This window comes from Gorilla gorilla, chromosome Y (genome assembly GCF_029281585.2).
Source record: "Gorilla gorilla gorilla isolate KB3781 chromosome Y, NHGRI_mGorGor1-v2.1_pri, whole genome shotgun sequence".
Lineage (NCBI taxonomy): Eukaryota > Metazoa > Chordata > Mammalia > Primates > Hominidae > Gorilla > Gorilla gorilla.
The window spans coordinates 8,091,386-8,103,751 of NC_073248.2; the positions used below are offsets into that span (position 1 = coordinate 8,091,386).

General features: G+C 53.3%; 1 protein-coding gene and 1 long non-coding RNA gene across 3 annotated transcripts in view; one reads left to right on the plus strand and one right to left on the minus strand.

The window, feature by feature from the left end:
• LOC129530051 (uncharacterized) overlaps positions 1 to 7,055 on the minus strand; it is a 28,606-nt gene extending 21,551 nt beyond the window's left edge. The window contains exons 1-3 of the long non-coding RNA XR_010132618.1: positions 6,999 to 7,055; positions 3,205 to 3,349; positions 2,971 to 3,106 (exon numbers count right to left, since the gene is read on the minus strand). This is a non-coding gene — a long non-coding RNA (uncharacterized lncRNA). The remainder of the gene's footprint in view (positions 1 to 2,970; positions 3,107 to 3,204; positions 3,350 to 6,998) is intronic.
• Positions 1 to 12,366, plus strand: part of LOC129530049 (interleukin-3 receptor subunit alpha) — a 40,285-nt gene that overhangs the window by 25,852 nt on the left and 2,067 nt on the right. For both annotated transcript variants that reach the window (XM_055377217.2, XM_055377218.2), the window contains exons 8-10: positions 551 to 577; positions 7,034 to 7,148; positions 10,425 to 10,530. In XM_055377217.2, coding sequence (XP_055233192.1) covers positions 551 to 577; positions 7,034 to 7,148; positions 10,425 to 10,530 — 248 coding nt within the window. The remainder of the gene's footprint in view (positions 1 to 550; positions 578 to 7,033; positions 7,149 to 10,424; positions 10,531 to 12,366) is intronic.

A 12,366-nucleotide genomic window follows, 5' to 3' on the forward strand; every position in this document is an offset into this window, starting at 1 on the left:
CTTTTATATTACCAAGTGTTTTTTAGCCAATCTGTTTGGGTTTTTTTTTTTTTAAGAAAATAAATGGCCGGGTGCAGTAGTTTATGCCTGTAATCCCAGCACTTTGGGAGGCCGAGATGGGCGGATCACTAGGTCAGGAGATAGAGACCATCCTGGCTAACATGGTGAAACCCCGTCTCTACTAAAAATACAAAAAAAATTAGCTGGGCCTGGTGGCGGGCGCCTGTAGTCCCAACTACTTGGGAGGCTGAGGCAGGAGAATGGCGTGAACCCGGGAGGAGGAGCTTGCAGTGAGCCGAGATCGCGCCACTGCACTCCAGCCTGGGTGACGGAGTGAGACTCCGTCTCATAAATAAATAAACAAATAAACCTTTTGGTCAGGTGCTATTTACTCCTAAGCTCATTATTTTGCCCCCACTGCTGCCCGAAGGCCTTCCCAGACCCCTCACTGTTTTGCTGGTTTTCCTGGAGGGAGAAATTTGAGTTTGGGAGGAGGAGGCTGTCAGGGACGGTCCAGACACTCAAAAGTTTGTTTGCTTTTGTGTTGCAGAGAATGCAGCCTGTTATCACAGAACAGGTGAGTGTTCCCTACCCCCAGCCGCTGTACTTGCCATTGCAAAGGGTGAGTTTTATTATTATTAAGAATAAAATGATACAAATATTAATAACTCTTATTAATAAAATAATGAAAATATTATTAATAATAAATGTTATTAGTCAATGTTCAGTGACTTTCATTGGACAGACTCTGAGTGTCACCCTTACTGCGATCTTGCAAAATTGGGATATTTCACATCCCCAAATTGAGGGATGGGAAAAGGAAGAGTCAGGGATGACACCTCCCAAGGTGTGAGAGCCAGATGCTATGGCTGGCCAGGTGCTGTCCAAACGAGGTCCACCCATTTGCCCCAGATTCCTTACCCTGGGCCAGGCAGCCCCAGTCCAGCAGGAACAAGCTACCAAACCATAGCTCTACCCAGCAGAGACAAGCATTCAGACAGGTGGCCCAGACCTCAGACAAGCATCCCACACAGAGGACCCTCCCCCAGCCCCTGCCTGGGATCTGGAGGAACAGACAGCCGGACCACAGCATTCTCTGTCCCCTCTCTCTCTGTCCATCTCTTTCCCCGTATCTCTTTCTCTGTCTCTGAATCTCTCTCCCTTTCTCCCTCCCTCTCTTTCTCTCTCTCTCGTGTCTATCTCCCTCCCCCTCTCTGTATCTCCCTCCCTTTCTCCCTCCCTCTATCTTTCTGGCTCTCTCCCTGTGTCTATCTCCCCCTGTCCCCATCTCTCTCTGTGTCTCTTTCCCTCCCTCTCTCATTCTCCTTCCCTCTCTCTATCTTTCTCTCTCTCCCTGTCTCTATCTCCCGCTCCGTGTCTGTCTGTCTGTGTCTGTATCTTTCTCCCTCCATCTCTCTCTCCGTCTCTCTCTCCCCGTTCCCATCTCTCTCTCTGTGTCTCTGTCTCTCCCTCTCTCATTCTCCCTCCCTCTTTTATTCTCCCTCCCTCTCTTTATCTCTCTCTCTCCTGGTCTCTATCTCCCCCCTCCCCATCTCTTTCTCTGTGTCTGTCTCTGTATCCTTCTCCATTTCTCCCTCCCTCTCTCTCTCTCTCCGTCTCTATCTCCCCCTCCCCATCTCTCTCTCCGTGTCTGTCTCTGTGTCTCTCTCTCTTTCTCCCTCCATCTTTCTCTCTGTCTCCCGGTCTCTATCTCCCTCTCTCCCCGTCTCTTTCTCCGTGTCTGTCTCTGTGTCTCTCTCCCTTTCTCCCTCCCTCCATCTCCCTCTCTCCCCATCTCTTTCTCCGTGTCTGTCTCTGTGTCTCTCTCCCTTTCTCCCTCCCTCCATCTCCCTCTCTCCCCATCTCTTTCTCCGTGTCTGTCTCTGTGTCTCTCTCCCTTTCTCCCTCCCTCCATCTCCCTCTCTCCCCATCTCTTTCTCCGTGTCTGTCTCTGTGTCTCTCTCCCTTTCTCCCTACATCTTTCTCTCTCTCTCCTGGTCTCTATCTCCCCCTCTCCCTGTCTCTCTCTCTGTGTCTGTCTCTGTATCTCTCTCCCTTTCTCCCTCTATCTTTCTCTCTCTCTCTGCCTCTATCTCCCACTGTCCAAATCTGTCTCTGTCTCTCCCTCTTTCATTCTCCCTCTCTTTCTCTATCTCTCTCCTTGTCTGTATCTCCCCCTCTCCCAGTCTCTCTGTATCTCTGTATCTCTCTCCCTTTCTCCTTCCCTCTCTTCATCTTTCTTTTTGAAACGGAGTTTCGCTCTTGTTGCCCAGGCTGGAGTGCAATGGCACGATCTCGGCTCACTGCAACCTCCGCCTCCCAGGTTCAAGCGAATCTACTCCCTCAGCCTCCCAAGTAGCTGGGATTACAGGCACTCACCACCATGCCCAACTAACTTTTTTTTTTTTGTATTTTTAGTAGAGACAGGGTTTCACTAGTGGGCCAGGCTGGTCTCGAACTCCTGACCTCAGGCGATCCACCTGCCTCATCCTCTCAAAGTGCTGGAATTACAGGTGTGAGCCACCGTGCTCGGCCCCTCTCTTAATCTTTCTAGCTCTCTCCCTGTCTCTCTATCCCTTCCCCTCTCTGTCTCTCTCTCCCTTCCCCTCTCTGTCTGTCTCTCCATTCCCCTCTCTGTCTGTCTCTCCCTTCCCCTCTCTGTCTCTCTCTCCCTTCCCCTCTCTGTCTCTCTCCCTTCCCCTCTCTGTCTCTCTCTCCCTTCCCCTCTCTGCCTCTCTCTCCCTTCCCCTCTGTCTCTCTCTCCCTTCCCCTCTCTGTCTCTCTCTCCCTTCCCCTCTCTGTCTTTGTGTCTCTATATCTCTCCCTTTCTCTCTCCCATTATTTCTCTGTGATTGTCTCTTTCTTTCTCTACCTCTGTCTGTCCCCCTGTATTAGTCCATTGTCACACTGCTGATAAACATATACCCAAGACTGGGTAATTTATAAACAAAAGAGGGTTCCTGGACTCACAGTTCCATGTGGCTGGGGAGGCCTCACGATCACGGCAGAAGGTGAAGGAGGAGCAAAGGCATGTCTTACACGTCAGCGGGCAAGACAGAATGAGAGAGTCGCTGGGCGCGGTGGCTCACGCCTGTAATCACAGCACCTTGGGAGGACGAGGTGGGTGGACCACGAGGTCAAGAGTTCAAGACCAGCCTGGCCAACATGGTGAAACCTAGCTCTACTAAAAATAAAAAAAATTACCCAGACGTGGTGGTGGGGGGCGCCCGTAATCCCAGCTACTCGGGAGGCTGAGGCAGGAGAATCGCTTGAACCCGGGAGGCGGAGGTTGCAGTGAGTTGAGATCGTGCCATTGCACTGCAGCTTGGGCGACAGAGTGAGACTCCATCTCGAGAAAAAAAAAAAAAAGAGAGCCGAGAGAAAGGTTTCCCTTATTAAACCATTAGAACTCGTGAGACTTATTCACTACCCCGAGAACAGTGTGGGGGGAAACTGCCCCCATGATTCAGTTATGTCCTACCCAGTCCCTCTCACAACAGGTGGGAGTTATAAGGGCTACAATTCAAGATGAGATTTGGGTGGGGACACAGCCAAATTACATCACCCACTCTCTCTGTCTCTCTGCTTCTGTTTTCCTCTCTGTCTCTGTTTTTCTTTCCCTCTCTCTGTCTCCCCTCTCTCTGTCTCTTTGTATCTCTGTCTCTCTCTCTCTCCGTTTTTATCTCTGTCTCTCTCTGTCCATCACCCACTCTGTCTCTTTGTCTCTCTATGTCTCTGTTTCTGTTTTTCTCTTTCCCTCTCTGTCTCCCCTCTCTCTTTGTATCTCTGTCTTTCTCTCTGTCTCTCCCTGTTTCTGTCTCTCTCTGTCCATCACCCACTCTCTGTCTCTCTGTCTCTGTTTTTCTGTCTCTGTTTTTCTCTTTCCCTCTCTGTCTCCCCTCTCTGTGTCTCTTTGTATCTCTGTCTCTCCCTGTCTGTTTCTATCTCTGTCTCTCTCTGTCCATCATCTACTTTGTCTTTGTCTCTGTCTCTCTCTTTCTGTTTTTCTCTCTGTCTTTCTCTTTCCCTCTGTCTCCCCTGTCTCTTTGTATCTCTGTCTCTCTCTGTCTCTCTCTGTCCATCACCCACTATCTGTCTTTGTCTATGTCTGTTTTTCTGTCTCTGTTTTTCTCTCTCCCTCTCTCTGTCTCCCCTGTGTCTCTTTGTATCTCTGTCTCTCTCTCTGTCTCTCCCTGTCTGTTTCTATCTCCGTCCTCCTGTATTAGTCCATTTTCACGGACTAATGAGGATCCTTCCCACCTCTCCCAGCTCCTGGGGACTCTGGGGTCCCTGGGCTTGTGGCCATATCACTCCACTCTCTGCCTCCGTCTCCACATGGCCTTCTCCTCTGCATCCATGTCTCCTCTTATTTATTTATTTATTTATTTATTTATTTATTTATTTATTTATTTTGAGATGGAGTCTCACTGTCACCCAGGCTGGAGTGCAGTGGTGCGATCTCAGCTCACTGCAACCTCCGCCTCCCAGGTTCAAGCGATTCCCCTGCCTCAGCTTCCCGAGTAGCTGGGACTACAGGTGCCCGCCACCACGCCTGGCTAATTTTTGTATTATTAGTAAAGATGGGATTTTACCTTGTTGCTCAGGTTGACCTCGAACTCCTGACCTCAGGTGATCTACCCGCCTCAGCCTCCCAAAGTGCTGGGATTACAGGTGTGAGCCACCGTGCCCGGCCACGTCTCCTCTTCTTATAAGGATATTTGCTCATTGCATTTAGGGCCCACCCTGATCCAAAATGACATCATCTCAATCTACATCTTAATGACATCTGCCATGAACAGCTATTTCATCATAAGGCCCCACTGTAAGGTGCTGGGGGCTAAGACTGCAACATATGAATTTTGGGGGATCACAATGCAGCCTCATTCTTTTGTACCCATCAAATATGAATGGTGTTTTCTTCTACTTTTTTTTTTTTTTTTTTTGAGACGGAGTCTCGCTCTGTCACCCAGGCTGGAGTGCAGTGGTGCGATCTCGGCTCACAGCAAGCTCCGCCTCCCGGGTTCACGCCATTCTCCTGCCTCAGCCTCCCGAGTAGCTGGGACCTCAGGCGCCCGCCACCGGGCCTGGCTAATTTTTTGTATTTTTAGTAGGGACAGGATTTCACTGTGGTCTCGATCTCCTGACCTTGTGATCTGCCCACCTCGGCCCTCCAAAGTGCTGGGATTACAGGCGTGAGCCACCGCGCCTGGCCGAGCTATTTCATCATAAGGCCCCACTGTAAGGAGCTGGGGGCTAAGACTGCAACATATGAATTTTGGGGGATCACAATGCAGCCTCATTCTTTTGTACCTATCAAATATGAATGGTCTTTTCTTCTACTTTTTTGTTTGGTTTTTAATTTCAGACAGGTTCTCACTCTGTCACCCATGCTGGAGTGCATGGCACAGTCACGGCTCACTGCAATCTCTGCCTCCTGGGCTCAAGGGATCCTCCTGCCTCAGCCCCCCAAGTAGCTGAAACTACAGGCGTTTGCCACCATGTCAGCTCATTTAAAAAAAAATTTGGCCGGGCGTGGTGGCTCACGCTGGTAATCCCAGCACTTTGGGAGGCCGAGGCGGGTGGATCATGAGGTCGGGAAATCGAGACCATCCTGGCTAACACGGTGAAACCCCGTCTCTACTAAAAAAAAATACAAAAAATTAGCCGGGCATGGTAGCGGGTGCCTGTAGTCCCAGCTACTCGGGAGGCTGAGGCAGGAGAATGGCGTGAACCCGGGAAGCGGAGCTTGCAGTGAGCCGAGATCACGCCACTGCACTCCAGCCTGGGTGACAGAGTGAGACTCCATCTCAAAAAAAGAAAAATTTTTTTTTTGGCTGGACGTGTTGGCTCACACTGGTAATCCCAGCACTTTGGGAGGCCGAGGCGGGTGGATCACCTGAGGTTGGGAGTTCGAGACCAGCCTGACCAACATGGAGAAACCCCGTCTCTACTAAAAATACAAAATTAGCCGAGCGTGATGGTGGGCACCTGTAGTCCCAGCTACTCAGGAGGCTGAGGCAGGAGAATCGCTTGAATCTGGGAGGCGGAGGTTGCAGTGAGCTGAGTTGGTGCCACTGCACTCCAGCCTGGGCAACAAGAGTGAAACTCTGTCTCAAAACAAAACAAAACAAATTTTCTTCTAGAGATGGGGTCTTGGTTTGTTGCCCAGGCTGGTCTCAAACTCCTAAGCTCAAGGTATCCTCCCACCTCAGCCTCCCTAGTAGCTGGGACCAAAGACGTGTGTCACCACATCTGGTAATTTTTACAGTTTTTTTTTTTTTTTTTTTTTTGGTAAAGATGGGGTATTGCTATGTTGCCCAGGCTGGTGTCAAACTCCTGGGCTTAAGCAATTCTCCCACCTGAGCCTCCAAAAGTGCTGTGGTGAGAGGCATGAACCATAGCGCCCAGCCCCTCTTTTCTTCTTTTATTATTTTATTTATTTATTTATTTATTTAGAGACAGAGTCTCACTCTGTTGCCCAGGCTGCAGTGCAGTGGTGCGATCTTACCTCACTGCAACCTCCACCTCTCAGGTTTAAGCGATTCTCCTGCCTCAGCCTCCTGAGTAGCTGGGATTACAGGTGCGTGCCACCACGCCTGGATAATTTTTGTATTTTTAGTAGAGACGGGGTTTCACTGTGTTAGCCAGGTTGGTCTCGATTTCCTGACCTCGTGATCCACCCACCTTGGCCTCCCAAAGTGCTGGGATTACAGGCGTCCACCACCACGCTTGGCTAATTTTTTGTATTTTTAGTAGAGACGGGGTTTCACTGTGTTAGCCAGGATGGTCTCAATCTCCTGACCTCGTGATATACCCGTCTCGGCCTCCCTAAGTGCTGGGATTACAGGCGTCTGCTAGCATGCCTGGCTAATTTTTGTATTTTTAGTAGAGACAGGGTTTCATCATGTTGGCCAGGCTGGTCTCGAACTCCTGACTTCAGGTGATCCACCTGCCTCGGCCTCCCTAAGTGCCCAGGTGAGAGTCATGAGCCACCATACCTGGCCCCTCTTCTTTATTTTCTTTCAAACCACAGGTCAGAGACAGAACCTCCTTCCAGCTACTCAATCCTGGAACGTACACAGTACAAATAAGAGCCCGGGAAAGAGTGTATGAATTCTTGAGCGCCTGGAGCACTCCCCAGCGCTTCGGTGAGTGGGCTGTGCAGGGTGCGCGGGGTGCGCCGGGTGCACGGGGTGCGCGGGGTGCGCGGGGTGCGCCGGGTGAGCGGGGTGCGCGGGGTGAGCGGGGTGCGCGGGGTGCGCCGGGTGAGCGGGGTGAGCGGGGTGAGCGGGGTGCGCGGGGTGCGCGGGGTGCGCGGGGTGCGGGGTGCGCCGGGTGCGCGGGGTGCGCGGGGTGAACGGGGTGCGCCGGGTGAGCGGGGTGCGCGGGGTGAGCGGGGTGCGCGGGGTGCGCCGGGTGAGCCGGGTGAGCGGGGTGAGCGGGGTGCGCCGTGTGCGCGGGGTGCGCGGGGTGAGCGGGGTGCGCCGGGTGCGCCGGGTGTGCGGGGTGCGCGGGGTGAGCGGGGTGCGCGGGGTGTGCGGGGTGCGCCATCCTGGGTCACGGAAACACTCCTCTCCTGCAAAGGAGAGGAGATTCACTCCCCCAGTTTCTGTGACCCCAAAAAGGACCCTGAACCCGACGGTGAACTCACACCTTGCTCTTACGAGAGGAGACGTGGAGGGGAAACAAGGTCGTCCCACTGACAGACACCCCCTGGGCCTTGTAATAAAGACCGAGGCGGGCGTATCACAAGGTCAGGAGATGGAGACCATCCCGGCTAACACGGTGAAACCCCGTCTCTACAAAAAATGTAACAAATTAGCCAGGCGTGGTGATGGGCGCCTGTAGTCCCAGCTACTCGGGAGGCTGAGGCAGGAGAATGGCGTGAACCCGGGAGGCGGAGCTTGCAGTGAGCCGAGATCGAGCCAGTGCACCAGCCTGGGCGACAGAGCGAGACTCCATCTCAACAACAAAACAAAAGGATCGCCTCAGCGTAGAACTTCTGGCCAGGCATGGTGGCTCACGCCTGTCATCCCAGCACTTTGGGAGGCTGAGGTGGGTATATCACCTGAGGTCAGGAGGTCGAGACCAGCCTGACCAACATGGAAAAACCCTGTCTCTACTAAAAATACAAAAATTAGGTCGGGTGCTGTGGCTTAAGCCTGTAACCCCAGCTACCAGGGAGGCTGAGGCAGGAGAATCGCTTGAATTGTGTTCCCTCAAAATTCGTGTGTTGAAGCTTTGATACCCCAGGACCTCAGAATGTCACTGTGTTTGGAGTTGGGGTGTTTAAAGAGGCGATTAAGGTAAAGTGAGGTCATTAGGGTGGGCCCTAATCTAACAGGACTGGGGTCCTCAGAAGAAGAGATGGGGACACAGACACACACAGAGGCACGACCCTGTGAGGACACAGGGAGAAGATGGCGTCTCCAAGCCCAGGAGAGAGGCCTCAGGAGGAACCAGCCCTGCCCACTCCTTGATCTCAGACTTCCAGCCTCCAGGGCTGTGGGAGAATCAATGTGTTTTGTTTCTAAGCCGCCCAGTCTATGGTATTCTGTGATAGCAGCCTGAGATGGAGTAAGGCATTGCATAAGAAGAGGAGATGAGGACACAGACACACACAGAGGGACAACCCTGTGGGACACAGGGAGAAGACGGCGTCTCCAACCCCAGGAGAGAGGCCTCAGGAGGAACCAGCCCTGTCCACACCTGGATCTCAGCCTTCCAGCCTCCAGGACTGTGGGAGAATCAGTGTGTTTTGTTTATAAGCTGCCTAGTCTGTGGTATTCTGTGATAGCAGCCTGAAATGGACTAAGACATCTCATAAAAAGAGGAGATGAGGACACAGACACACACAGAGGGACGACCCTGTGAGCACACAGGGAGAAGACGGGGTCTGCAAGCCCAGGAGAGAGGCCTCAGGAGGAACCAGCCCTGCTCATGCCCATCTCTTGATCTTGGACCTGCAGCTTCCAGGACTGTGGGAGAATCAATTCCTTTTTTCTTTTTTTTTTTTTTTCTCTTTTTCTGAGATGGAGTCTCACTCTGTCGCCTAGGCTGGAGTGCAGTGCCGTGATCTTGGCTCGCTGCAAGCTCCGCCTCCCAGGTTCACGCCATTCTCTTGCCTCAGCCTCCTGAGTAGCTGGGATGACAGGCGCCCGCCACCACACCCGGCTAATGTTTGTATTTTTATTAGAGACGGGCTTTCTGGCCATGTTGGCCAGGCTGGTCTCATACTCCCGACCTCAGGTGATCCGCCCACCTTGGCCTCCCAAAGTGCTGGAATTACAGGCGTGAGCCACCGCGCCCAGCCAAATTCCTTTTTTCTGAAGCCACCAGGCTGTGGGACTTTTTTATGGCAGTCCCAGCAGACAGATCCACCCTCATTCCAAATAAGGTTATCGTCATAGGTTCTGGGGGTGAGGTCGTAATGTATGTTTGTTTTTTTTTTTGGAGAGAGAGTCTCTCTCTATTGCCCAGGCTGGAGGGCAGTGGCGCAATCACGGTTCACTGCAGCCTCGACCTCCTGGGCTCAAGCAATCCTCTCGGGAGGCTAAGAGAGGAGAATCGTTTGAATCCGGGAGGCAGAGGTTGCAGTGAGCTGAGATCGCACCACAGCACTGCAGAGCGAGATTCTGTCTCAAAAAAAAAAAAAAAAGAAAAAAGAGAAAAAATAGGCCGGGTGCGTGGCTCCCGCCTATAATCGCAGCACTTTGGGAGGCCGAGGCGGCTGGATCACTTGAGGTCAGGAGTTCAAGACCAGCCTGACGAAGATGGTGAAACCCCATCTCTATGAGAAATACAAAAATTACCCGGGCGTGGTGGCGGGCGCCTGTAGTCCCAGCTACTCGGGAGGCAGGGGCAGGAGAATCGCTTGAACCTGGGAGGTGGAGGTTGTGAGCTGAGATCACGCCACTGCACTCCAGCCTGGGTGACAGAGTGAGACTCCATCTCAAAAAAAAAAAAAAAAAAAAAAAAAAGAAAAAGAAAAAATTAACACACACACACAAATTCCGTGATAAACACAAAATCAAGTTCAAAGCACGCACGCCAGTGCTGCCTCTGCTGCTCCTCCATGCTGCCCACACCCAAAGCACCCGCCGGCCTGCTGGGCACAGTGGAAGTCCCTGGCGCTCCCCGTGTCCCAAGCACCAGGCAGACAGGGATCCCTGGTGGTCTTTCATCTCCCTTAGGGTTCCAGACTGGGGCTGGGAGGTCCGGAAGTCGCTCCCGGTCCTGGTACTCAGGTGGCCTGCAGGTGGTCACAGTCCCTGTGCAGGTGGCACTACTGGGGTGTCCCCCCCTGGACACCACCCCATGTGGCAGCCACCTCTGTGCTTCCCAGGGCCCCGGGGAGAGCTTACAGTCCCTGGTCCCCCCAGGACGGCCCCTGGTCTGTGACCCTCTCGCCCTTTCCCCCCTAGAGTGCAACCAGGAGGAGGGCGCAAACACACATGCCTGGCGGACATCGCTGCTGATCGCGCTGGGGACGCTGCTGGCCCTGGTCTGTGTCTTCCTGATCTGCAGAAGGTGAGCCCTCGAGGGCGTCCGCGGGCGTCGCTTGTTTCCAGTGTGACCCTGAAAGTTATTCACAGAACCATCCTGAGAATTATCATTATTATTTTTGCGACGGAGTCTCGCTCTTGTCGCCCAGGCTGGAGTGCAGTGGCGTGATCTGGGCTCACTGCAGCCTCTTCCTCCCGGGTTCAGGCGATCCTCCTGCCTCAGCCTCCCAAGTAGCTGGGATTACAGGCACCCAGCAACACACCCAGCTAATTTTTGTATTTTTAGTAGAGACGGGGTTTTGCCATGTTGGCCAGGCTGGTCTCGAATTCCTGACCTAGTGATCCACCTGCCTCAGCCTCCTAAAGTGCTGGGATTACAGGCGTGAGCCACCTCGCCTGGCCCTTATTATTATTGTTATGATTATTATTATTTTTTGAGTCTTGCTCTGTCACCCAGGCTGGAGTGCAGTGGCACGATCTTGGCTCACCCCAGCCTCCACCTCCCAGGTTCAAGTGATTCTCCTGCCTCAGCCTCCCGAGTAGCCGGGATTACAGGTGTGCAACACTGCACCCAGCTAATTCTTGTATTTTTAGTGGAGACAGGGTTTCACCATGTTGGCCACGCTGGTCTTGAACTTCTGGCCTCAAGTGATCCTCCTGCCTCGGCCTCCCAAAGTGCTGGGATTACAGGCGTGAGCCACCTCACCTGGCCCTTTGAGAATTATTCACAGAAGACCAGGGGCCAGGTCCTCTCTGCTAGCTGCCCCCTGCCAGGAGGTCTGTAGAGCCAAAGCTGAGGGCTCTGGTGGGACCAAGGGTGTCCCCAGGGTGGAGGAAGCAGGGCCAGTCCTCCCCTGCCCTGCCCAGCGGGCCTGACAGAGTCAGAGGGCGAAAGACCAGGCTTTCTGGTCGGAAAGGGGCCTGGGCTAACGTCAAAGCTGTCCACTTGGATGGGCCAGGATCCGTCATGCAGACCAACTCTAGGTTTTTGGTCACCAGCTGGGTCACCCCAGGCCCTGTATCCTTTTTTTTAGAGAAGGAGTTTTGCTTTTGTTGCCCAGCCTGGAGTGCAATGGCGCCATCTCGGTTCACTGCAACCTCTGCCTCCTGGGTTCAAGCGATTCTCCTGCCTCAGCCTCCTGAGTAGCTGGGATTACAGGGATATGCCACCATGCCTGGCTAATTTTGTATTTTTAGTAGAGACGGGGTTTCTCCGTGTTGGTCAGGCTGGTCTTGAACTCCTGACCTCATGTGATCCACCCACCTCGGCCTCCCAAAGTGCTGGGATTACAGGCATGAGCCACCATGCCCGGATAATTTTGTATTTTTAGTAGAGACGGAGTTTCTCCGTGTTGGTCAGGCTGGTCTTGAACTCCTGTCCTCAGTTGATCTGCCCGCCTGGGCCTCCCAAAGTGCTGGGATGACAGGCATGTGCCACCATGCCCAGATAATTTTGTATTTTCAGTAGAGATGGAGTTTCTCCATGTTGGTCAGGCTGTTCTCGAACTCCTGACCTCAGTTGATCCGCCCACCTGGGCCTCCCAAAGTGCTGGGATTACAGGCCTGAGCCACCATGACCAGCCAGGCCCTGTTTCCTTCCTGCTGGGCATCAGAGCTTCACAGTCTGTCAAATGGGTGCCATGGTGACTTCTGTCTCCTGGGGAAAGGGGGAAAAGGGGAGGGGGAGGGGGAGGGGGAAGGGGAAGATGGGGAGGAGGGGGAGGGGGGAGGAGGGGGGAAGGGAGGAGGGGAGGAGGAGGGGGGGAGGAGGGGAGGAGGAGGGGAGGAGGAGAGGTGAGGGGGAGGGTGGGGGAGGGGGAAGGGGGAGGAGGAGAGGGGAGGATGAGGAGCGGGGAGGGGG